Source organism: Lampetra fluviatilis, chromosome 3 (genome assembly GCF_964198595.1).
Source record: "Lampetra fluviatilis chromosome 3, kcLamFluv1.1, whole genome shotgun sequence".
Taxonomy (NCBI): Eukaryota; Metazoa; Chordata; class Hyperoartia; order Petromyzontiformes; family Petromyzontidae; genus Lampetra; species Lampetra fluviatilis.
In genome coordinates, this window is record NC_136277.1 from 13102384 (window position 1) to 13125873 (window position 23490).

The 23490-nt window shown below is 51.7% G+C and overlaps 1 protein-coding gene across 1 annotated transcript in view; it reads left to right on the forward strand.

Moving 5' to 3' along the window:
• The window catches only part of LOC144948367 (uncharacterized), a 41302-nt gene that overhangs the window by 13352 nt on the left and 4460 nt on the right, over positions 1-23490 (forward strand). Inside the window, exons 7-14 of the mRNA XM_078877798.1 lie at positions 4459-4483; positions 12188-12668; positions 13683-13778; positions 14749-15505; positions 15923-15959; positions 19794-19966; positions 21579-21729; positions 22714-23254. Coding sequence (XP_078733924.1) covers positions 4459-4483; positions 12188-12668; positions 13683-13778; positions 14749-15505; positions 15923-15959; positions 19794-19966; positions 21579-21729; positions 22714-23254 — 2261 coding nt within the window. The remainder of the gene's footprint in view (positions 1-4458; positions 4484-12187; positions 12669-13682; positions 13779-14748; positions 15506-15922; positions 15960-19793; positions 19967-21578; positions 21730-22713; positions 23255-23490) is intronic.

Consider the following 23490-nt stretch of genomic DNA (forward strand, 5'->3'; position numbering starts at 1 on the left):
CAGCCGTCCTCAGGTGAAGAACAGGTCTGTCGGAAAGACGGCTGCTTGCGTTGTGACCGAAACGTCGTGAGAATTGTATTTTATGTTTTATTTTTATTAATTTATTATTTCCCTTCTACGTGACTTTACCGAAAGAATCAAGAAGATGAATCCCTGCAGTCACGAAAGCTTTAAATCGAAAAGCACACCAATTAGGCACACGGCAGGTCCAGAATGGGTGGGCTGTGTATGCACAGCAGACCAGATTGTGAATTGCTCATACAACAGGTGAGAGAGCTTTGTTCTCTCTCCGTGCGTGCGGTGTCCTTTTTCAAAAACGTTGGCAACCATGGCCATCCATCTCCCATTAACTCTGTCCTTGATATTTACTCAAGAACTTGGCATTTGATACTCCTTCCCAGTTTTCATCCAGTTGTTCAAATTGCTGAGCTGCGCTCGGGTGTGTTTCTGTTTATAATTTATTGGTGTTTTTTGTTTTAATCCTTAATCGAAATCGTCACGGAAGCCCTCCTTTGCAGGCGTGTGCAACACGCGCCCTTCCTTGTTCGATCTCGAGAAAATGTTCGTGGCTTCCTGTAAATAAAGTTTTTCTTGCAAACCGTATCTTTTGCTGTAAGTCGGTTTTGTGAAAGCTCGTAAGACCCATCGTCCATTATCGTGGTGACCTCGGCACCTTTTGAATGTTGCTGAATGCTTCTCGTTTGGTGACCACCGCACGCTGCGGCTGCTGTTGTCCACCGGTTGATGAACTGCTATACTATTTAACACACGTAGGCTTTCGCGACCGGTGCGTTGGAGAGCAAAGCCACAACATTTACAATCTGAGTACTGGCCAGATTGTAAATGTTGTGGCTTTATACTCTTTCGGTAAAGTCACGTAGGTAAAAATAAAATAAATCACGATGTTTCCAACGCAACACGAGCGTTCGTCTTCAGGTGAAAATCTCGATAGCTGCGATGTCTGCTGCGAGCAGCACGATGTCTGCTCGAAACGTCGTGATTTAGTTTCTTTTTTTTCTACCCACGTGATGATGATTGCTTGTCGATTTAAAGCTTTCGTGACTGCAGGGATTCATCTTGGTTCTTTCGGTAAAGTCACGTAGAAGAGAAATAATAAAATAATAAAAATTAAAGACAGCGTCTGAACGACAGACCTCTTCTTCACCTGAAGACGGCTGCTTGCGTTGTGGCCGAAACGTCGTGAGAATTGTATTTTATTATGTTTTATTATTAGATTATTTCCCTTCTACGTGAATTTACCGAAAGAACCAAGAAGATGATTGCTTGTGTTGCAATCGAAACGTCGCGATTAAATGTATTTATTTATATATTTATTTTCTTATTTTTTTCTTCACCTACGTGACTTTACCGACAGAACCAAAGAGTATGGATTCCTGCAGTCACGAAAGCTTCAAATCAAGATTGTTGTTGCTTTGCTCTCCAACACACCCATGTGCTGTACTAGTAACGAATTGGCATGTTCTGTTCACGTGACAAAGCTTACTAATTGGCTGTGTCGGTGGTGGTGGGTTTAACGACACATTTATATATGCGATCTAACCCAAAAACCCCTGGATTATGGATACTATATTTTTTTTTTGACGAGGCAAGGCCCATTGAGCGTTTTTACAAGTGACCTCGCCACAAATGATAGCTCAACGAAGTGGCTTATCGTTGATAATTGGTTTTTTAGCCTTTTATCTGGCAACAAAACTGACACCTTTTTTTTACAAAGAGTCATGTTTGCATAGACCACATTACCCGCGGTTTGGAATGCAAACAAAAAAAACAACTCTGATAATGTATGCACTGTCCTTGAAGTTGATTGGTCCACACCCGAGACAGCTTTCCTTAGAGCCTAGTCTCACATGGTGTTGGACCAGATGACGCCAAAAGGCGCACAACTCAAAGACAATGCACCATCAGAGTTATGTTTTTTGTTTGCATTCTGACCGCAGGTATTGTGGTCTATGCAAACATGACTCCTTGTAAAAAAAGGTGTCAGTTTTGTTGCCAGATAAAAGGGTAAAAAAACAATTATCATATTTTTTACTGGCAAATGAGGTTCCAATGGTGGCATATCGTCGTGTGGAAACGTATAGCAGCGGCCAATTACGCGCATATCTAAATGTGGAGTGGAAAAAGACCAGGTGACCCGGAGAATAATCCACGCGAACACGGGGAGAACATGCAAACTCCAAATATACGGCTGGTGTCAGGGTTGGGATCCAACCCGCGACCTCCTGCATACCAGGCGAGGCAGTTAACATCTCACACGGGTTGGATGTCCCCGGGGCAACTTCTCGTCATGTGCGAATAGTGCCAGGAGCGTTAACACGAACACGCAAGCCACCTTTGTTCGTTCAGCGGTGTTTAGTGTCATTGTCGCCACTGGAAATATTTGTTTTGTGTGATTTGTTTTTACCTGTTCTTGTACTTTGCGATCCTCTCGTGTTTTTTTGTATTTGTTACTTTCTGACCCACCCCTACAGGACATCTGTGATGAAAAGAGCTTCATAGCTTATCGGATTCCTCCAGAATTAACACATTCCTGCGGAGGGAGCTGGTAGGAACGTTGGGTTGCTCGGTCAATGGCCAGGGTCAACGGCGGCGTGGTGTATTCCGCAAATATGCCCGACTGTGAGGGCGGGCACAAGCCGGCGTGAGTAGGTTAAACGTTGAGTTTTATTAGGGCACCACGGGGTGACCAGCCCCTCCCCACCCAGCCCCTCCCTACCCTCCCCTCCCCACCCAGCCCCTCCCCACCCAGCCCCTCCCCACCCTCCCTTCTCCACCCAGCCCCACCCCTCCCATTTTTGGATGCACGACGGACGGACACAATAATCCCCTGTGGGCTGGTGGAACCAGGTGGTTCCTACCAGTATAATAATAAAAAGAGCTCTAAAGTAGCTCAGTGGGCCTTACCTGGTAAAATAAACCATTATTTAGTTGAACACGTAGACTTTTGGCGACTAATTAACATAAAGGGTTTTTTTGGGGAGGGGGGGGGTTAGATCGTGTAAATACAAATGTGTGAGAGAGCGCTGAACCAGTAACGAATTGACACGTTTTGTTGACGTGACACACCTTATAATCTTGGTTTTTTCGGTAAAGTCACGTAGAAGGGAAACAGTAAAATAATAAAAATATAAAACAATAAAAATTCTCACGGCGTTTCGACTGCAACACAAGCAAAAAATAGAAAATGTTCTTGCTGTGGATTTCACACCTGATGATGATTGCTTGTGTTGCAGTCGAAACGTCGTGAAAATTTTATTGTTTAATATTTTTATAATTGTATTATTTCCCTTCTACGTCACTTTACCAAAAGAACCAAGAATATGACACATTAATATTTTACACGACCTAACCCCTAAAAAAAAACTCATGTTTCAACAATATTTTAAACTATGTTCGTTCTGACCCCGTGCCCCTGCTTACTGAGACGTTACAAAAAGAGCTTAATAGCTTATCGGATTTCCTCCAGTATTAAATAAAAAATAAGCAACATTCTAGTTTAACGCGTAGGCTTTCGCGAACAATATCATCCATTATATGAATGTGTCATTAAACCCGACAGCCAATTATTAAAGGGGTTTGTTCACGTAAACAAAATGTGGACAATTCGGTGGGGGCCGTCCATAAATGACGTCACGCACCTGGGGGGGGGGGGGGTCAGACATTTGTGACGATGTGTGACGAGGGGGGGGGTTTGAGAAATGTGACGTCACATCAAAGTGCACAACTTTAAATAAATATAGACAACACGTTCTACTTAATTAAATAGACTTTGTAATAAATGTTTTCTCCTACAACATCAGAGTGCAGCGCCACATTAAATACGCACTACAATGACAATAGTTTAAAGCGATTTGAAGGATGTTTTTTTAGGGGGGGGGAGGCAGAGCTTTGTGACGTCATTTGAGGGGGGTCTGACTTTTTATGACGCCATGTGACGAAGGGGGGGGGTCAAAAATCGTCAAAAATCGCGTGACGTCATTAATGAACGCCCCTTGTGTTTTTTTTGGGGGGGGGGGGCAGAGCTTTGTGACGTCATATTTTAGGGGGGGTCTGAGTTTTTGTGACGCCGTGTGACGAAGTGGGGGGGGGGGTCAAAAAGTGTCAAATCGCGTGACGTCATTTATGGACGGCCCCTTACTGGTACAGCAGCACCGGTTGTGTGTTGGGAGAGCAAATCCACATGTACGGGGCAAAGGTACTCAGATTGTTAATGTTGTGGATTTGTTCTGCGTAGATCGGTTAAAAATTATGATTTTAAATTAATTATGAGCTATCTACGTGACTGTACCGAAAGACCCAAATAATATGAAATCCTGCGGTTAAAGGTCGAGATTTAACAATAAAATTAATTTAATATTAATTTATTTGTTGCTGTTGCTGCCGGGCGCGGCGAATCTGCAGTCGCGGCGCGCACCGCCAACTTTGGCGCTGACGTCACCCGGCACGCGCGGGGCGCCCAGAGGTGAGGGTGGTGAGGGTGGTGAGGTGGTGAGGGTGGTGAGGTGGTGATGGTGGTGAGGTGGTGAGGGTGGTGAGGTGGTGAGGGTGGTGAGGGTGGTGAGGTGAGGGTGGTGAGAGTGATGAGGTGAAGGTGATGAGGTGAAGGTGGTGAGGTGAGGGTGGTGAGGTTAGGGTGGTGAGGTGAGGGTGGTGAGGTGAGGGAGGTGAGGGTGGTGAGGTGAGGGTGGTGAGGTTAGGGTGGTGAGGTGAGGGTGGTGAGAGTGATGAGGTGAGGGTGGTGAGGTGGTGAGGTGAGGGTGGTGAGGTTAGGGTGGTGAGGTGAGGGTGGTGAGGTGAGGGTGGTGAGGTGAGGGTGGTGAGGTGAGGGTGGTGAGGTGGTGAGGGTGGTGAGGTGGTGAGGGTGGTGAGGTGAGGGTGGTGAGGTGAGGGTGGTGAGGTGGTGAGGGTGGTGAGGTGAGGGTGGTGAGGTGAGGGTGGTGAAGTGAGGGTGGTGAGGTGAGGGAGGTGAGGGTGGTGAGGTGAGGGTGGTGAGGTGAGGGTGGTGAGGGAGGTGAGGTGAGGGTGGTGAGGTGGTGGTGAGGTGGTGATGGTGGTGAGGGTGGTGAGGTGAGGGTGGTGAGGGTGGTGAGGTGAGGGTGGTGAGGTGAGGGTGGTGAGGTGAGGGTGGTGAGGGTGGTGAGGGTGGTGAGGTGAGGGTGGTGAGGGTGGTGAGGTGAGGGTGGTGAGGGTGGTGAGGTGAGGGTGGTGAGGGTGGTGAGTTGAGGGTGGTGAGGTGAGGGTGGTGAGGGAGTTGAGGTGAGGGTGGTGAGGTGGTGGTGAGGTGGTGATGGTGGTGAGGGTGGTGAGGTGAGGGTGGTGAGGTGAGGGTGGTGAGGTGAGGGTGGTGAGGGTGGTGAGGTGAGGGTGGTGAGGTGAGGGTGGTGAGGGTGGTGAGGTGAGGGTGGTGAGTTGAGGGTGGTAAGGGTGGTGAGGTGAGGGTGGTGAGGTGGTGAGGTGAGGGTGGGCAGGGTGGTGAGGTGAGGGTGGTGGTGGTGAGGGTGGTGAGGTGAGGGTGGTGAGGTGAGGGTGGTGAGGTGAGGTGAGGGTGGTGAGGTGAGGGTGGTGAGGTGAGGGTGGTGAGGTGAGGGTGGTGAGGTGAGGGTGGTGAGGTGAGGGAGGTGAGGGTGGTGAGGTGAGGGTGGTGAGGTGAGGGTGGTGAGGGAGGTGAGGTGAGGGTGGTGAGGTGGTGGTGAGGTGGTGATGGTGGTGAGGGTGGTGAGGTGAGGGTGGTGAGGGTGGTGAGGTGAGGGTGGTGAGGGTGGTGAGGTGAGGGTGGTGAGGGTGGTGAGGTGAGGGTGGTGAGGTGAGGGTGGTGAGGTGAGGGTGGTGAGGTGAGGGTGGTGAGTTGAGGGTGGTGAGGGTGGTGAGGTGAGGGTGGTGAGGGAGGTGAGGTGAGGGTGGTGAGGTGGTGGGAGGTGGTGATGGTGGTGAGGGTGGTGAGGTGAGGGTGGTGAGGGTGGTGAGGTGAAGGTGGTGAGGGTGGTGAGGTGAGGGTGGTGAGGTGAGGGTGGTGAGTTGAGGGTGGTAAGGGTGGTGAGGTGAGGGTGGTGAGGTGGTGAGGTGAGGGTGGGCAGGGTGGTGAGGTGAGGGTGGTGAGGTGAGGGTGGTGAGGTGAGGGTGGTGAGGTGAGGGTGGTGAGGGTGGTGAGGTGAGGATGGTGAGGGTGGTGAGGATGGTGAGGGTGATGTGGTGAGGGTGGTGAGGTGAGGTGAGGGTGGTTAGGTGGTGAGGTAGTGAGGTGAGGGTGGTGAGGTGAGGGTGGTGAGGGTGGTGAGGTGAGGGTGGTGAGGTGAGGGTGGTGAGGGTGGTGAGGTGGTGAGGGTGGTGATGGAGGTGAGGTGAGGGTGGTGATGGTGGTGAGGTGAGGGTGGTGAGGTGGTGGTGAGGTGAGGGTGGTGAGGTGAGGGTGGTGATGGTGGTGAAGTGGTGAGGTGAGGGTGGTGAGGTTAGGGTGGTGAGGTGAGGGTGGTGAGGTGGTGAGGGTGGTGGAGGTGAGGGTGGTGTGGTGAGGGTGGTGAGGTGAGGGTGGTGAGGTGAGGGTGGTGAGGGTGGTGAGGTGGTGAGGGTGGTGATGGTGAGGGTGGTGATGGTGGTGAGGTGAGGGTGGTGAGGTGGTGAGGTGAGGGTGGTGAGGTGAGGGTGGTGAGGGTGGTGAGGTGGTGAGGGTGGTGATGGTGAGGGTGGTGAGGTGAGGGTGGTGAGGTGAGGGTGGTGTGGTGAGGGTGGTGAGGTGAGGTGAGGGTGGTGAGGGTGGTGAGGTGAGGGTGGTGAGGGTGGTGAGGTGGTGAGGGTGGTGAGGTGAGGGTGGTGAGGTGAGGTGAGGGTGGTTAGGTGGTGAGGTGGTGAGGTGAGGGTGGTAAGGTGAGGGTGGTGAGGTGAGGGTGGTGAGGTGAGGATGGTGAGGGTGGTGAGGATGGTGAGGGTGATGTGGTGAGGGTGGTGAGGTGAGGTGAGGGTGGTTAGGTGGTGAGGTAGTGAGGTGAGGGTGGTGAGGTGAGGGTGGTGAGGGTGGTGAGGTGAGGGTGGTGAGGTGAGGGTGGTGAGGGTGGTGAGGGTGGTGAGGTGGTGAGGGTGGTGATGGAGGTGAGGTGAGGGTGGTGATGGTGGTGAGGTGAGGGTGGTGAGGTGGTGGTGAGGATGGTGAGGTGAGGATGGTGAGGTGAGGGTGGTGAGGTGAGGGTGGTGATGGTGGTGAGGTGGTGAGGTGAGGGTGGTGAGGTTAGGGTGGTGAGGTGAGGGTGGTGAGGGTGGTGAGGTGGTGAGGGTGGTGATGGTGAGGGTGGTGAGGTGAGGGTGGTGTGGTGAGGGTGGTGAGGTGAGGGTGGTGAGGTGAGGGTGGTGAGGGTGGTGAGGTGGTGAGGGTGGTGATGGTGAGGGTGGTGATGGTGGTGAGGTGAGGGTGGTGAGGTGGTGAGGTGAGGGTGGTGAGGTGAGGGTGGTGAGGTGGTGAGGGTGGTGAGGTGAGGGTGGTGTGGTGAGTGTGGTGAGGTGAGGTGAGGGTGGTGAGGGTGGTGAGGTGAGGGTGGTGAGGTGGTGAGGGTGGTGAGGTGAGGGTGGTGAGGTGAGGTGAGGGTGGTTAGGTGGTGAGGTGGTGAGGTGAGGGTGGTGAGGTGGTGAGGGTGGTGAGGTGAGGGTGGTGAGGGAGGTGAGTTGAGGGTGGTGAGGTGGTGGTGAGGTGGTGATGTTGGTGAGGGTGGTGAGGTGAGGGTGGTGAGGGTGGTGAGGTGAGGGTGGTGATGGTGGTGAGGTGAGGGTGGTGATGGTGAGGGTGGTGAGGGTGGTGAGGGAGGTGAGGGAGGTGAGGGGATGGTGAGGTGAGGGTGGTGAGGTGAGGGTGGTGAGGGAGGTGAGGGTGGTGAGGGTGATGAGGTGAGGGTGGTGAGGTGGTGAGGGTGGTGAGGTGAGGGTGGTAAGGTTAGGGTGGTGAGGTGAGGTGAGGGTGGTGTGGTGAGGGTGGTGAGGTGAGGGTGGTGACGGTGGTGAGGTGAGGGTGGTGAGGGTGGTGAGGTGAGGGTGGTGAGGGAGCTGTGGGTGGTGATGGTGGTGAGGTGAGGGTGGTGAGGTGAGGGTGGTGAGGTGAAGGGTGGTGACGGTGGTGAGGTGAGGGTGGTGAGAGTGGTGAGGTGAGGGTGGTGAGGTGAGGGTGGTGACGGTGGTGAGGTGAGGGTGGTGATGGTGAGGGTGGTGAGGGTGGTGAGGTGAGGGTGGTGAGGGAGGTGTGGGTGGTGATGGTGGTGAGATGAGGGTGGTGAGGTGAGGGTGGTGAGGTGAAGGGTGGTGACGGTGGTGAGGTGAGGGTGGTGAGAGTGGTGAGGTGAGGGTGGTGAGGTGAGGGTGGTGACGGTGGTGAGGTGACGGTGGTGAGGTGAGGGTGGTGAGGTGAGGGTGGTGAGAGTGGTGAGGTGAGGGTGGTGAGAGTGGTGAGGTGCGGGTGGTGAGGTGAGGGTGGTGAGGGTGGCGAGGGTGGTGAGGTGAGGGTGGTGAAGTGAGGGTGGTGAGGGTGGTGAGGTGAGGGTGGTGAGGGTGGTGAGGTGAGGGTGGTGAGGTGAGGGTGGTGACGGTGGTGAGGTGAGGGTGGTGAGGGTGGTAAGGGTGGTGAGGTGAGGGTGGTGAGGGAGGTGTGGGTGGTGATGGTGGTGAGGTGAGGGTGGTGAGGTGAGGGTGGTGAGGTGAAGGGTGGTGACGGTGGTGAGGTGAGGGTGGTGAGAGTGGTGAGGTGAGGGTGGTGAGGTGAGGGTGGTGACGGTGGTGAGGTGAGGGTGGTGATGGTGAGGGTGGTGAGGGTGGTAAGGTGAGGGTGGTGAGGGAGGTGTGGGTGGTGATGGTGGTGAGGTGAGGGTGGTGAGGTGAAGGGTGGTGACGGTGGTGAGGTGAGGGTGGTGAGAGTGCCAGAGTGGTGAGGTGAGGGTGGTGAGGTGAGGGTGGTGAGAGTGGTGAGGTGAGGCTGGTGAGGTGAGGGTGGTGAGGTGAGGGTGGTGAGGTGAAGGTGGTGAGAGTGGTGAGGTGAGAGTGGTGAGGTGGTGAGGTGAGGGTGGTGAGGTGAGGGTGGTGAGGTGAGGGTGGTGAGGGTGGCGAGGGTGGTGAGGGTGGTGAGGTGAGGGTGGTGAGGTGAGGGTGGTGAGAGTGGTGAGGTGAGGGTGGTGAGGTGAGGGTGGTGAAGTGAGGGTGGTGAGGGTTGTGAGGGTCACGGGCGAGGCAGGCGAAGGTCTCCCCCTGCAGCCTTTTGTTGACTTCTCGGCTGGTCGGGTGACTCTTAGCAGAGTAGCAGCACCTAGTGAGGGTGGCACGCACACACACACACCGGCCGCCTTTGTCTCCCCCCCCACAGTGGCGATATTTACGCATCGAACAGTGGTACTCATTTGAGGCTGAGTCGATCTAGGGAGATGTCCCAAGACCGGTTCAGATCATCGCTATCGCCGGGTTCGTAGCGCAGCGTGGCGCTAACCACTGCGCCACCGCTCCCCCGCTCAAAGCACCCCTTGCTAATGTTTACAAAACAGCAGCGGGTCAACACATTTATGGCTGAGTCGACCTCCGTCAATTGATTGGGGTCCGTGAGCGGGAATCGAACTCGGTTCTGCTCTTGGCCGGCTTCGGAGTGCAGTGCAGCGTCAACCACCGTGCCACCGCTCCCCATGGATACACTCTACACACAGTATACAATATTTACTGATTATATATACTACACATATATATGCAGCGATTACTGTTGCCTTGTGTGTTTACATAGCTGCGCCTTAACAAGTGGATCATAAACAGTGGGGCGTGTGCATTGTGTGCGGAGTCTGTGCATGTGTCCTTGTGAATGCCCAATGATCTTCTTGGTTCTTTCGGTAAAGTCACGTAGAAGGGAAATAATAAAAAAACATAATAAAATACAATTCTCACGACGTTTCTGCCACAACGCAAGCAGCCGTCCTCAGGTGAAGAACAGGGCTGTCGGTCAGACGGTGTCTTTCCGACAGCCCTGTTCTTCACCTGAGGACGGCTGCTTGCGTTGTGGCCGAAACGTCGTGAGAATTGTATTTTATAATGTTTTATTTTTATTATTTTATTATTTCCCTTCTACGTGACTTTACCGAAAGAACCAAGAAGATGAATCCCTGCAGTCACGAAAGCTTTAAATCGAAAAATGCCCAATGAGTCTACACGTGTAGATGGGTGGAAATGTGTTTTTTCACTTGAAACTCTCCCCTAGGTTCAGTAGAGACACTCTTAGGGTGTTCCATGGCTGTTAACCTTCATGATCCTACTGCCTTTTTATTCGTCGTGAATTAAACCCAAAATGTATTTTTCCTAAATCTTAACATGGTATTCCAAAAGTGTCTCGGTGCGCCACGGTGGCTAGGAGATGTTAAATACCTCGCCTGGTATACAGGAGGTCGTGGATTCGATCCCAACCCCTGACGATGCCTGCTGCTGTATATTTGGAGTTTGCGTGTCTCTCATCATCATCATCATCACGGTGGCTAGGAGATGTTAAATACCTCGCCTGGTATACAGGAGGTCGTGGATTCGATCCCAACCCCTGACGATGCCTGCTGCTGTATATTTGGAGTTTGCGTGTCTCTCATCATCATCATCATCACGGTGGCTAGGAGATGTTAAATACCTCGCCTGGTATACAGGAGGTCGTGGATTCGATCCCAACCCCTGACGATGCCTGCTGCTGTATATTTGGAGTTTGCGTGTCTCTCATCATCATCATCATGGTGGCTAGGAGATGTTAAATACCTCGCCTGGTATACAGGAGGTCGTGGGTGTTCGATCCTGACCCTGACTCCTGTATATTTGGAGTTTGCATGTTCTCCCCGTGGTCGTGTGGATTTGTCTCCGTGTCTTCCATTTTTTTCCTCCACATTTAGAATCAAAATACATTTAGAGTGTTTAGCTGCTATACATTTCCACGTGGTAAGCCAATTCGTTGAACTATCATTTGTGACCAGGCCACTTCTGAAAGAGAGCTCTATAGCTTAGTGGACCTTACCTGGCAAATAAAAATCGTTTCCACACTGAAATACAAAATTAACGATTCATCTTAAATTTTTGGGTCCGATCGCACAAGCAAAATGTGCTTTGTAAACCCTCATGTACGTATGTTGAACATATTTCGCACTGTTAGTAGCCAATTGTGCAATTAATGCAGTTGTGTGAACAAACGGTGCCAAGAGCAATGTACAACATTTACCAACACACCAGTGACAACTTTATTCATTGGTTGTGTAGGGTGAAGGAGGGTTTACGACACATTTTACTGACGTGGTGATCTGATCCCAAAATCTATTATACATCATTATATTAGTCGCGAAAGCCTGCCCGTGTTAAATTTAATTAGTGTTGCGTTTCTCGTTTGCGTTGTGTGTTGGACTCTGTGTGTGCAGGCATGCAAAACCACAGCATGATCTTTTTAACACGTAGCAGGCTTTCGTGACCAATATTGTTCATGATAAACGTTTTTGGGTTAGATCGCGTTATCTATAAATGTGTCGTAACCCTCCACCACCCGACACGGCCAATCGGCAAAAAAAAGTGTCACGTTGACAAAAGACAAATAGTTCACTACTTTAGCCCACCGGTGTGTTGAAGAGTGAAACCACAACATTTCCAATTTTTGAGGACGACGTTTCGCTGGTAATTGCATCCAGCATCATTGGGCAATTCGCCAGAATGGTGAGGCTCTGCTCTTGCTCCCGGTCTTAAATGGCAGCCGATTGGCCGTGTCGGGTGCTGGAGGGTTACGACACATTTATAAATAACGCGATCTAACCCAACAACGTTTAATTTCGATTTAAAGCTTTCGTGACTGCAGAGATTCATCTTCTTGGTTCTTTCGGTAAAGTCACGTAGAAGGTGAATAATAAAATAATAAAACATAAAATAATTCTCACGACGTTTCGGCCACAACGCAAGCAGCCGTCTTCAGGTGGAGAACAGGTCTGTCGAGAAGGCATGTTCTCCACCTGAAGACGGCTGCTTGAGTTGTGGCCGAAACGTCGTGAGAATTATTTTATCATGTTTTATTTTTTATTATTTTATTATTCTCCTTTTACGTGACTTTACCGAAAGAACCAAGAAGACCAACAACGTTTATTATGAGCATGATCATTGATTTTTTAAAACCCCCAAACCTTCACCCTTCTTTCCACTCTCACGAACCCCACAGTGCGAGATGGAGAGTGAACCCACGATGGAGCTGCAACAGCAGGAGGACTTCCCGGCGTGGCTGGAGGCGCAGGGCGTGAACGAGGAGGTGGCCCGGGCCATGGACTCGGAGCTGGGCATCCGGGACTACGGGGTCCTGCGCGCCTGCGTCGGGGACGCGTGCCTCCGTGCCGAACTCCTGTCCACGGCGCGCGACCGCCTGCCCTTCGGCTTCTACGCCGTGCTGCGGCAGGTGGTGAAGGCCCTGCAGGGCGCCGAGCCCCACGACGGCGCCGGGACTCCGCTGTCCGGCACGCTTCGCGACGTGACGCTGGCGGGGCTCGTCGAGGTGCTGCTTGCGCTGCTCACGGGCCTGAGCCGCGAGCTGGCGCTCTCCGTGCAGAAGCTGGAGGCGGTGAGCGGTGGCGGCGCCTTTGTCGGAAGGTTCCTCGCGAAGGACGAGGACTACCAGACGGAGAGGGACGACGATGATTCGCACCACGGTGAGGTTTTAGCGGACGTGTGAAGGAATCAACGGTGGCCCGTCGGATCTTCATCGGAAATATTTGCTTATGCTGAAGGAATCCGATGAGCGAAAAAGTCATTTTTTTTTTTTACAGATGTCCGGTAGGGGCACGGGGGTTCAGAACGGTTTGTTCGTATCTTTGAAAGTTAGTAAGTCGAATGTCCGTACGTAGAGTCGTCCCTATCACTCGCCGCTGATGCTAGCCGTGACCGAGCATCGGACCACTCACACATATCCACAATCAAGTTCAAACTGCACACGGCGCGCGATTATCACGGTTTTGCGTTCTTATGTCCCCGTGTTTAATACGAATGGTAATGTAGGACGTTTGCTGTTCACGCCATTCCAGTGGTGCGAGATCATCACGAAGGAAGGCGCCGTGTTTCACATAGTCTGATTCTAGATTTGAAGCTTTCGTGACTGCAAGGATTCATATTCTTAAATTTTTTCGGTAAAGTCACGTAGGTAAAACATTAAAATTAATAAAAGTAAAATAAAATAAAAATCACGACGTTTCGGAGGCAACACAAGCTTCCGTCTTCAGGTGGAACCGTCACAGCCACGACAGCTGTATCAAGTAAATGAGAGATTGCAGGAGCTACCAGTCCGTTTATATAATGGTTGGAGAGGGGGGAAGGGCCAAGTACAGCACACTTTTTATTCATATGGTAAGGTGAGGCTTAAGAGGGTGAGCCTTTGTTATGGAGAGGTACGGTTTGTGACTCAACCTGTGACAAGGACAAAACAACTGAACATGGTAAACTTGTAATAGTTGTCTGTCAAATAAGATTGGCCAAATAAGTGTAGTTAAATCTTTTTTGCATGGTTAATCACATCTTTCCAATGATTACTCAGTTTGTAACCGTCATCACGGTTGAAATTATGTCTGTGTTTGTATATTTGTATGGCTTCGTGTACAAACCTTTGATGGTAGCCAGTCTGCCCCGTAGCGGGGCGATGCTCATGCCCTCCCTCGCTTCTCATCGTCCAGGCAACGCCGGCGACTTCTCCGACGACGACGCCGAGAGTCCAGTCCCCGAGGAGGAGGAGGAGTGCGAGTGGCGGCAGCACAGCGACAGCAGCCCAGGTGAGAGCCCAGCCCAGGTGAGAGGCCAGGTAAGAGCCCAGCCCAGGTGCTAGCCCAGGTGAGAGCCCAGCCCAGGTGAGAGCCTTGCCCAAGTGAGAGCCTAGCCCAGAGCCCAGCCCAGGTGAGAGGCCAGGTGAGAGCTCAGTCCAGGTGCTAGCCTAGGTGAGAACCCAGCCCAGGTGAGAGGCCAGGTGAGAGCCCACCTCAGGTGCTAGGCTAGGTGAGAGCCCAGCCCAGGTGCTAGCCCAGGTGAGAACCCACCTCAGGTGAGAGCCCAGCCCAGGTGAGAGCCCAGCCCAGGTGAGATCCCAGGTGAGAACTCGGTCCTGGTGAGAACCGAACCCAGGCGAGAGGCCAGGTGAGAACCCAGCCCAGGTGCTAGCCCAGGTAAGAGCCCAGCCCAGGTGAGAGCCCTGCCCAGGTGAGAGCCCTGCCCAGGTGAGATCGCAGGTGAGAGCCCAGCTCAGGTGAGATCCCAGGTGATAACTCGGTCCTGGTGATAACCTCTGATTAACAGAGTTGGCTACGTATGATGTGAAAATAGTTAAACATACATACAGAACCCAACGCCGATGACAGCCCAGCGCAGATGAGAGCCCAGCCTCGTTGGAAAACCTGCCCAGGTGAAAACACAGCCCAGGTGAGAGCCCAGCCCAGGTGAGAACCCAGCCCAGGTAAGAGCCCAGCCCAGGTGAGAGCCCAGCCCAAGTGAGAACCCAGCCCAGGTGAGAACTCAGCACAGGCGAGAGCCCTGGTGAAAACCCAGCCCAGGTAAATTGTGTATCAATGAGCTCGCAGAACTGAGCACAAACAAGACAAAGAGCTGCACAAACCAGACATGAACAAAGCAAAACGATCGTCTAAAATTAAATCGCGACCATCGAATCGTGGAGAGGTGAATCGTTACACACGGTGACCTCTAACCCGAGGTGACCTCCGGCCTCCTCCGCTCCTCCTCCTCGCTGACCAGGGAAGAGCCTGGAGACCCTGTCTGGCTTCGTGCTCCCGGACGGCAGTACCCTGGAGTGCGCGCGGCAGTACTATGCTGCCTCCTCCGCCGCCGCCAAGGAGCGCAGCGCCGCCTATGGGGCCGCCCTGCAGCTGCAGCAGCTGCACCAGCAGCAGCTGCAGCAGCAGCTGCAGCAACCGCATCAACAGCCGCAGCAGAGTCAGCAGCAGCAGCACAGCGTGGACGAGATGATCGCGGCCGCAGTTGCCGCCACCGCTGCCGCCGATCCCCACCACCTCCAACACCACCAACAGCAGCAGCAGCAGGTGGAGGAGGCCGCCGCCGGCGCCGTGGCGTCGATCAGCAGCAAAGGGCGGCCGCGCACCAACCGCCCCGATGCGCTGGCGCCCGGGCGGCAGCAGTACGAGTGCCGGCAGTGCGGGCGCGAGTTTGTGCGCTCGGACGCGCTCAAAGCGCACATGCGCATCCACACGGGCGAGAAGCCGTACCGCTGCGGAGCCTGCGGCCGCGCCTTCTCGCAGAGCTCAGGGCTCAAGACCCACCAGCGGGTGCACACGGGAGAGAAGCCCTACCGCTGCGGCGTGTGCGGGCGCGTGTTCGCGCAGTGCTCGGGCCTCAAGTACCACATGCGCACGCACACGGGGGAGAAGCCCTATGTGTGCCAGGGCTGCGGCAAGAGCTTTGGCATATCGAGCCACTGCAACAGGCACCGCAAGTTGTGCCTGCTCGCCAACGCGAGGCCGGTTCACGACGAGCGGTGACGGGTCCGTCTCCCGATGGGTTTCTTTACGCGCGGTGATCATTGGGAGTCGCTCCTGAATTCGACCTTACAGAGTCGGGTTTGCCGGCAGTGCAGTGTGACGCTGAGACTAATTCCCTCTCCTCCCCCCCTCCCTCCGCCGCCCCCTTTTTCCACTGACACATCTGAGCCGAGCCAGCGCCGGGTGACTGGCGGCACGGGGTCGTTTTCCCAACTGCGAGCTGGAACCAAACCGTGCTACGTTGGCCTCGCAAGAAGTCTGTATCTGGCTCGAGGGCCAAGCTCCAGGCCGGGGCGGAAGTAAGAACACGTTCGCATATTGAATGTGATTCATACAAAAATCGCTGTGGACTTTGTTCCATTCGCGAGTGTTGCAGTCCCACGAGCCGGTACTCGTTTTACTGACCCCCGAAGGGATGATCACGGTGATAACGACGAAGATGATGACGACGTTGGTGACGACGATGAGGGTGAGCCGACCCTTGCCGCAGGATCTCAACTCGCAACCTTGAGGTCTTGAGGCTGCTGCTCCGTACAAATGGAACCGTGTCAATGTATGCATCCTGTACGTGTGTGCGTGCTAAACAAAACTCTTTTTTATTTTATCAGGTAAGGCCCACTGAGCTATTTTTAAATCCTTTATATTAAGTTTGCTTGCTTGCTTAGGACCGTGCAAATCTTTCGGTCGTTTTTTAACCCACTTCCCGTGATCCAATCGAGCTGACATTTTGCACACAGACTCGTTGTGCGTGACAATTAATGTTCGTGAAAATTTTTTTCCAAAATTTTACACTGTTTAGGGAAAAATATATTTAATTACCAATTGCTTAATGGTGCAATGCAATCATCTGACCCATAGGTGGCAGCCATCTCAAGCCAGAGGACGAGAGGACTCTAGCCGCCACGCATATAAAGGATTTATAGTGAAAAACGTTGTTTTTACGGGTTATACTTGTTCACAATCGACTTGGCCACAAATGATAGCTCAACGAAGTGGCTTAACACGTGGAAATTTATCACAGCCAGCTACTCCTAACGCATATTAATTCTAAATGTGGAGGGGAAACCCGGAAGATCTGGAGAAATATCCACACCACCCCTGGATTAACATGCAAACTCCAAATATACAGGCGTCGGTGCCGGGATCGAACTCGTGACCTATTTGCCAGGCGAGGCAGATAACATTTCTCCACTGGTACATACAGTCAGTCATGCATTGATGTAGCTATGGGTATGACTGCAGTTCCCGTGATGGTTTATGCTCCGTTGACGAGATCGGCAAGGTAGTTTACCATCTCGCAAAGCGATCTGATCGGAGGCGAGTGTGAACGTGGGTCATTTTCTACTCTTCCCAGAGGTGGTGTATTTATTTAACTGAGTGGGGGGGGGGGGGGAGACCTTAGGTCCCTGTTGGGAGTCAGGATGTGAAGACGACTACTATTTTTAAAGCGTCCCGCGTAATCGGTCACAATTTTAAGCCGATTGCTCAACGGAATCGTTGTACATTGTGTTTTTTGTTGAGCGGTTACAAGGTGGGTAGTCTAGGCCATGGACAAGTGGCCGCTAATTTATAACAAGCATAAATGGGTTCAGCATTTACACCATTGGAGCCTCATTTGCCAGTAAAAAATATGATAATTGTTTTTGACCCTTTTATCTGGCAACAAAACTGACACCTTTTTTACAAGGAGTCATGTTTGCACCTTTTGGCGTCATCTGGTCCAACACCATGTGAAACTAGGCTCTAAGGAAAGCTGTCTCGGGTGTGGACCAATCAACTTCAAGGACAGTGCATACATTATCAGAGTAATGATTTTTTTTGTATTATGACTGCAGGTATTGTGGTCTATGCAAACATGACTCCTTGTAAAAAAAAGGTGTCAGTTTTGTTGCCAGATAAAAGGGTAAAAAACGAATTATCATAAATGGGTTCATCGTTGATTATAGCATGAAGGTACCCAGTGGTATTGGTTTATGAAGGCAATGCTTGCTTATGAGTGTCACTGAAATTGAACAGATTCAAGGGCATCTGTGATAGTGCAACCAGTGGCATTCGTTTGAGTTCAAACCTTGCTGATGGACTCCGTTATGGTAACATTACGAATCACGTGTTTGGCAGTTGCTGCGTTTTATGTGTGCAACAACGACAAAAACATCATACCGATGTATTCGTAACTAAAATCAGGGGAAATTGCCAAGGCCATTTCGTTCAAGATATGAATCTAGCTCTTTAACAGCTCGCATCCTCGTATTTTTTTAAAATGTAAATGTTGGAAGTAAAACTTTCTAAACGAGAAGCGTTTGTTTTCAGAAGAATGGTCGGGCTACGTGGCTATGTCGTCGGTATGGTTAAACATTCCGCTTAGCCTCCAGTGTTTTTAAGTTACGTGTCTTTTTTGAAAAATAACACATTCTTGCGGAAGGAGCTGGTAGGAACGTTGGGTTGCTCGGTCAATGGCCAGGGTCAACGGCGGCGTGGTGTATTCCGCAAATATGCCCGACTGTGAGGGCGGGCACAAGCCGGCGTGAGTAGGTTAAACGTTGAGTTTTATAAGGGCACCACGGGGTGACCAGCCCCTCCCCACCCAGCCCCACCCCTCCCACCCCCCACCCAGCCCCACCCTCCCCTCCCCACCCAGCCCCTCCCCACCCTCCCTACCCAGCCCCTCCCCACCCTCCCCTCTCCACCCAGCCCCACCCCTCCTATTTTTGGATGCACGACGGACGGACGGACACAATAATCCCCTGTGGGCTGGTGTAACCAGGAGGTTCCTACCAGTAAAAATTGTTTACTATTGCTTGTCTAACACGACGTGAATTGCAAAGACGCGATGTTTACATGGGTGCAACTCATGAACGACCGATGTCGACTAAACTTGATCTTCATTTTGATTTAAAGCTTTCGTGACTGCAGAGATTCATATTATTGGTTCTTTCGGTAAAGTCACGTAGAAGGGAAACAATAAAATAATAAAAATATAAAACAATGAAAAATTTTCACGACATTTCGTTTGCAACACAAGCAATCATCAGGTGTGAAAACCACGAAAAAATAGTGGCGGTTTTTTCTTAGTTTAATTTTTAAAACGCCACTTTTTTTTCAACACAAGCAATCATTATAAGGTGTGAAAACCTCGGAAAAAAGTGGCGTTTTTTTCTTAAACTAAACTAAGAAAAAACGCCACTTTTTTTTTTCTTCAAATTTTCTTGCCGTGGTTTTCACACCTGATGATGATTGCTTGTGTTGCAATCGAAACGTCGTGAGAATTTTTATTGTTTTATATTTTTTTTATTTCATTGTTTCCCTTCTACGTGACTTTACCGAAATAACTCGTAAAAATAGCAATGGTTTTGCTTCTTTTGTTAGAAGGTCGACTTGTGTTTTGTTTTGGTTCGACTTCAGACTGACAGCTGTATTGATGGATTGCATGCTGTTACCCAGCGATGTGCATATGTGTGTGTGGTCACCCATTCACCTGCATTGTGAAGTCTCCTGTTCAGATGTAAATGGCAATACTAAATAAATATGACGACGGCGGTGGTGGTGGTGGTGATGATGTTGGTTGTGTTGGCGAAAAGATTGAAGAGCCATACATTACACCGAGATCAATATTTATTAAAATCTACGCTTCAAAGTCGTCACCAACTCTGGGGCCGTCCATAAATGACGTCACGCACCTGGGGGGGGGGTCAGACATTTGTGATGGGGGGGGGGGAGAAATGTGACGTCACATCAAAATGCGCAACTTTAAATAAATATAGACAACACGTTCTACTTAATTAAATATACTTTTTTTATATAAATGTTTTCTCCTACAACATCAGAGTGCAGCGGCACATTAAATACGCACTACAATGACAATAGTTTAAAGCGATTTGAAGCATATTCTTGGTTCTTTCGGTAAAGTCACGTAGAAGGGAAATAATAAAACAATAAAATTCTCACGACAGCTGTGATTTTCACACCTGATGATGATTGCTTGTGTTGCAATCGAAACGTCGTGAGAATGTTATTGTTTAATTTGTATTATTTTATTATTTCCTTTCTACGTGACTTCACCGAAAGAACCAAGAATATGAATCCCTGCAGTCACGAAACCTTTAAATCGAAAAATGCCCAATGAGTCTACACGTGTAGATGGGTGGAAATGTGTTTTTTCACTTGAAACTCTCCCCTAGGTTCAGTAGAGACACTCTTAGGGTGTTCCATGGCTGTTAACCTTTATGATCCTACTGCCTTTTTATTCGTCGTGAATTAAACTCAAAATGTATTTTTCCTAAAAAGTATGAGTGCCGGCAGTGCGGGCGCGAGTTTGTGCGCTCGGACGCGCTCAAAGCGCACATGCGCATCCACACTGGCGAGAAGCCGTACCGCTGCGGAGCCTGCGGCCGCGCCTTCTCGCAGAGCTCCGGGCTCAAGACCCACCAGCGGGTGCACACGGGAGAGAAGCCCTACCTAAAAGCATGTTTTATTTTGGGGGGGGGGGCAGAGCGTTGTGACGTCATTTGAGGAGGGGGGGGGGTCTGACTTTTTGTGACGCCGTGTGACGAAGGGGGTGGGGGGCGGTCAAAAAAATCGTCCAAAATCACGTGACGTCATTTAGGAACGGCCCCTCTGCCGATGGAGATGGCAGAGCAACCACGACAATTTCACATTCAGGTGGTCAGACCAGGCAACCGCGCTCGGAGCAGCAGCGGCAGCAGTTGACTGCTTCGTATCGGTGTGGATCGGGGCATCGGCGGTCCCGTTACACGTGGTACGATCTGTTCTGGATGACCACATTGGGAAGCTGCTGGAGAGGTTTTTTTTTACTGGTAGGAACCTCCTGGTTACACCAGCCCACAGGGGATTATTGTGTCCATCCGTCCGTCTTGCAGGGAGGGGCTGGGTGGGGAGGGAGGGGCTGGGTGGGGAGGGTGGGGCTGGGTGGGGGGTGGCTGTGGGGAGGGTGGGGAGGGGCTGGGTGGGGAGGGTGGGGCTGGGTGGAAAGGGGAGGGTGGGGGGGGGGCTGGGTGGGGAGGGTGGGGCTGGTGGAAAGGGGAGGGTGGGAGGGGCTGGGTGGGGAGGGGCTGGTCACCCCGTGGTGCCCTTATAAAACTCAACGTTTAACCTACTCACGCCGGCTTGTGCCCGCCCTCACAGTCGGGCATATTTGCGGAATACACCACGCCGCCGTTGACCCTGGCCATTGACCGAGCAACCCAACGTTCCTACCAGCTCCCTCCACAGCAGGAATGTGTTAATATTTGTAATTTTCCACTGACCCAACGTGGTGAAGTATGGTCAGATAACCCACCGTTGTCAATCCAGCAGTGGATTTTCGAAGGATCGTGGAATTATTACGGTGCGGTCGCTCGAATCTGTTTCAACTGCCCCCATAATTACATTATGACCCCTTCTCCGATTCGAGATCTGACATTGATGACACACACACACCCCCCTTGCTGTCTCTGCGTTACATTTCAAATCACGAACGGAGCTCATCATCACCCCCAAAGAGGAATTTCCGTCTCTCCGATAACCGCAAAGGGGCCGTCCATAAATGACGTCACGCGATTTTGGACGATTTTTTAGCCCCCCCCCCCATCGTCACAAAAAGTCAGACCCCCCCCCCTCAAATATGATGTCACAAAGCTCTGCCCCCCCCCCCCCCAATAAAATAAGGGGCCGTCCATAAATGACGTCACGCGATTTTGGACAATTTTTGACCCCCCCCCCCCATCGTCACAAAAAGTCAGACCCCCCCCTCAAATATGACGTCACAAAGCTCTGCCCCCCCCCCCCCAAAGAAATATAAACCATGCTTCAAATCGCTTTAAACTATTGTCATTGTAGTGCGTATTTAATATGGCGCTGCACTCTGATGTTGTAGGAGAAAACATTTATTTAAAAGTCTATTTAATTAAGTAGAACGTGTTGCCTATATTTATTCAAAGTTGCGCATTTTGATGTGACGTCACATTTCTCAAACACCCCCCCCCCCCTCGTCACACATCGTCACAAATGTCTGACCCCACCCCCTTAGGTGCGTGACGTCATTTATGGACGTGCCCCCCCCCCCCCCCCAAGTGCAACAACACCGGGGGCTGACGGCGCAAATCGCCGCGGTCCCCCAGCCTCGCGCACGGCGGAATCGGCGGCCGGGGAAACGCGAAGCTGCGTCCGCGACGCGTGGAGATCAACACGCGGACGACGACGAGGAGTTTACGAGGTTCATGAGGTTGATGAGGTTCATGGGGAGTTGATGAGGTTCATGGGGAGTTGACGTGGTTCATGGGGAGTTGATGAGGTTAATGGGGTTCATGGGGAGTTGATGAGGTTAATGGGGAGTTGATGAGGTTCATGGGGAGTTGACGAGGTTAATGGGGTTCATGGGGAGTTAATGAGGTTAACGGGGAGTTGATGTGGTTAATGAGGTTAACGGGGAGTTGATGAGGTTAATGAGGTTAACGGGGAGTTGATGAGGTTAATGGGGTTAACGGGGAGTTGACGAGGTTAACGGGGAGTTGACGAGGTTAATGAGGTTCATGGGGAGTTGATGAGGCTCAAAAACATCATTCCGCTTTGTAAATCTGGCTCACGCGAATTAGGCGGAATTGCTTTCGCCGCATTTCTGCGCAAAAAATGCCGGAGTTCTACAACAAGTGCTGATGTGAACTCTTTCAGGAATTTGGGTTCTAGATGTTGTTCTATGCTGCAGTGCAGTGGCCACATTGTCTCGCCGTGAATTTAAAGCCTCTTTTTTTCTTTCCTCTTCTCATTAACGAAGCTTCAAATTCACGTCGAGGCAACCATCCCAAGATATTTTATCTACCGACAGAGGTGGTTGCTGGCGAAAGTTGTCGGGACATTTTTTTAAACTCTCATAGCCCTGATGCCTATAGCAGAAATAGAACACACAGCAACTGGTGAATAAAAAAAAGCTAATTGCAAAACAAATAACTTAAAAATGAAAAAAATGAACGTCTATTCGTTTTTGCGGTTGAATCTTTGAGTTTGTTTCCACCAGCTGTAGTGTAAGCAAGCAATTATAGCGCTTGCAGTTTACCTTAACTTGAACTTCTTTCGCACCGCATGTATCCAATTGTGCTAATCAGAGGTGTGGGAGGACAAACTGAACACAAAACGCAGCTCACCTTGAAGTGAAATAACCCTGAGAAGCCTGAAATTAAGCAATTCAATCTCCCGTGGTCCCGTCATCCAGTCGACAACGATGGCGTGTGCGGTGTCCGCTGTCCCTCCTGCCACCGCTCACCCTGCCCTGGAGCCGAGCGGAGACTTCCCGGCATGGCTGGAGGCGCAGGGCGTGAACGAGGAGGTGGCCCGGGCCATGGACTCGGAGCTGGGCATCCGGGACTACGGGGTCCTGCGCGCCTGCGTCGGGGACGGCCTCGTGCGTGCCGAGCTTCTGGCCGCGGCGCGCGACCGCCTGCCCTTCGGTTTCTACGCCGTGCTGCGGCAGGTGGTGAAGGCCCTCCGGGGCGCCGAGCCCCACGACGGCGCCGGGACGCCGCGCTGGGACGACGCCGCCGCCGCTGCCGCCAGCAACGCCTCCTCCTCTCCTGGAGACGTGACGCGGGGAGGCCTGGTGGACGTGCTGCTCGCGCTGTTGAGTGGCTTGAGCCGGGAGCTGCTGCTGTTCGTGCGGAGGTTGGGAACTGTGGAAGGAGTGGGATACGTGGAGGATTTTGTGACGGATGATGGGGGTCACCATCCGGCCGAAGAGGATCAGCACAACAGCCACTGTGAGTTTTTATTTTATTTTAGAGGGGAGGTTAGCTCAAAGATGGGAGCGCTGAGACGGTGGCACTGCTGAGATTTGGCATTGGAATCCAAGATTTGGCCACCTGTGATTAAATCACATGGGTTGGACCAGATGACGCCAAAAGGCGCCTTTTGGCGTCATCTGGTCCAACACCATGTGAGACTAGGCTCTAAGGAAAGCTGTCTCGGGTGTGGACCAATCAACTTCAAGGACAGT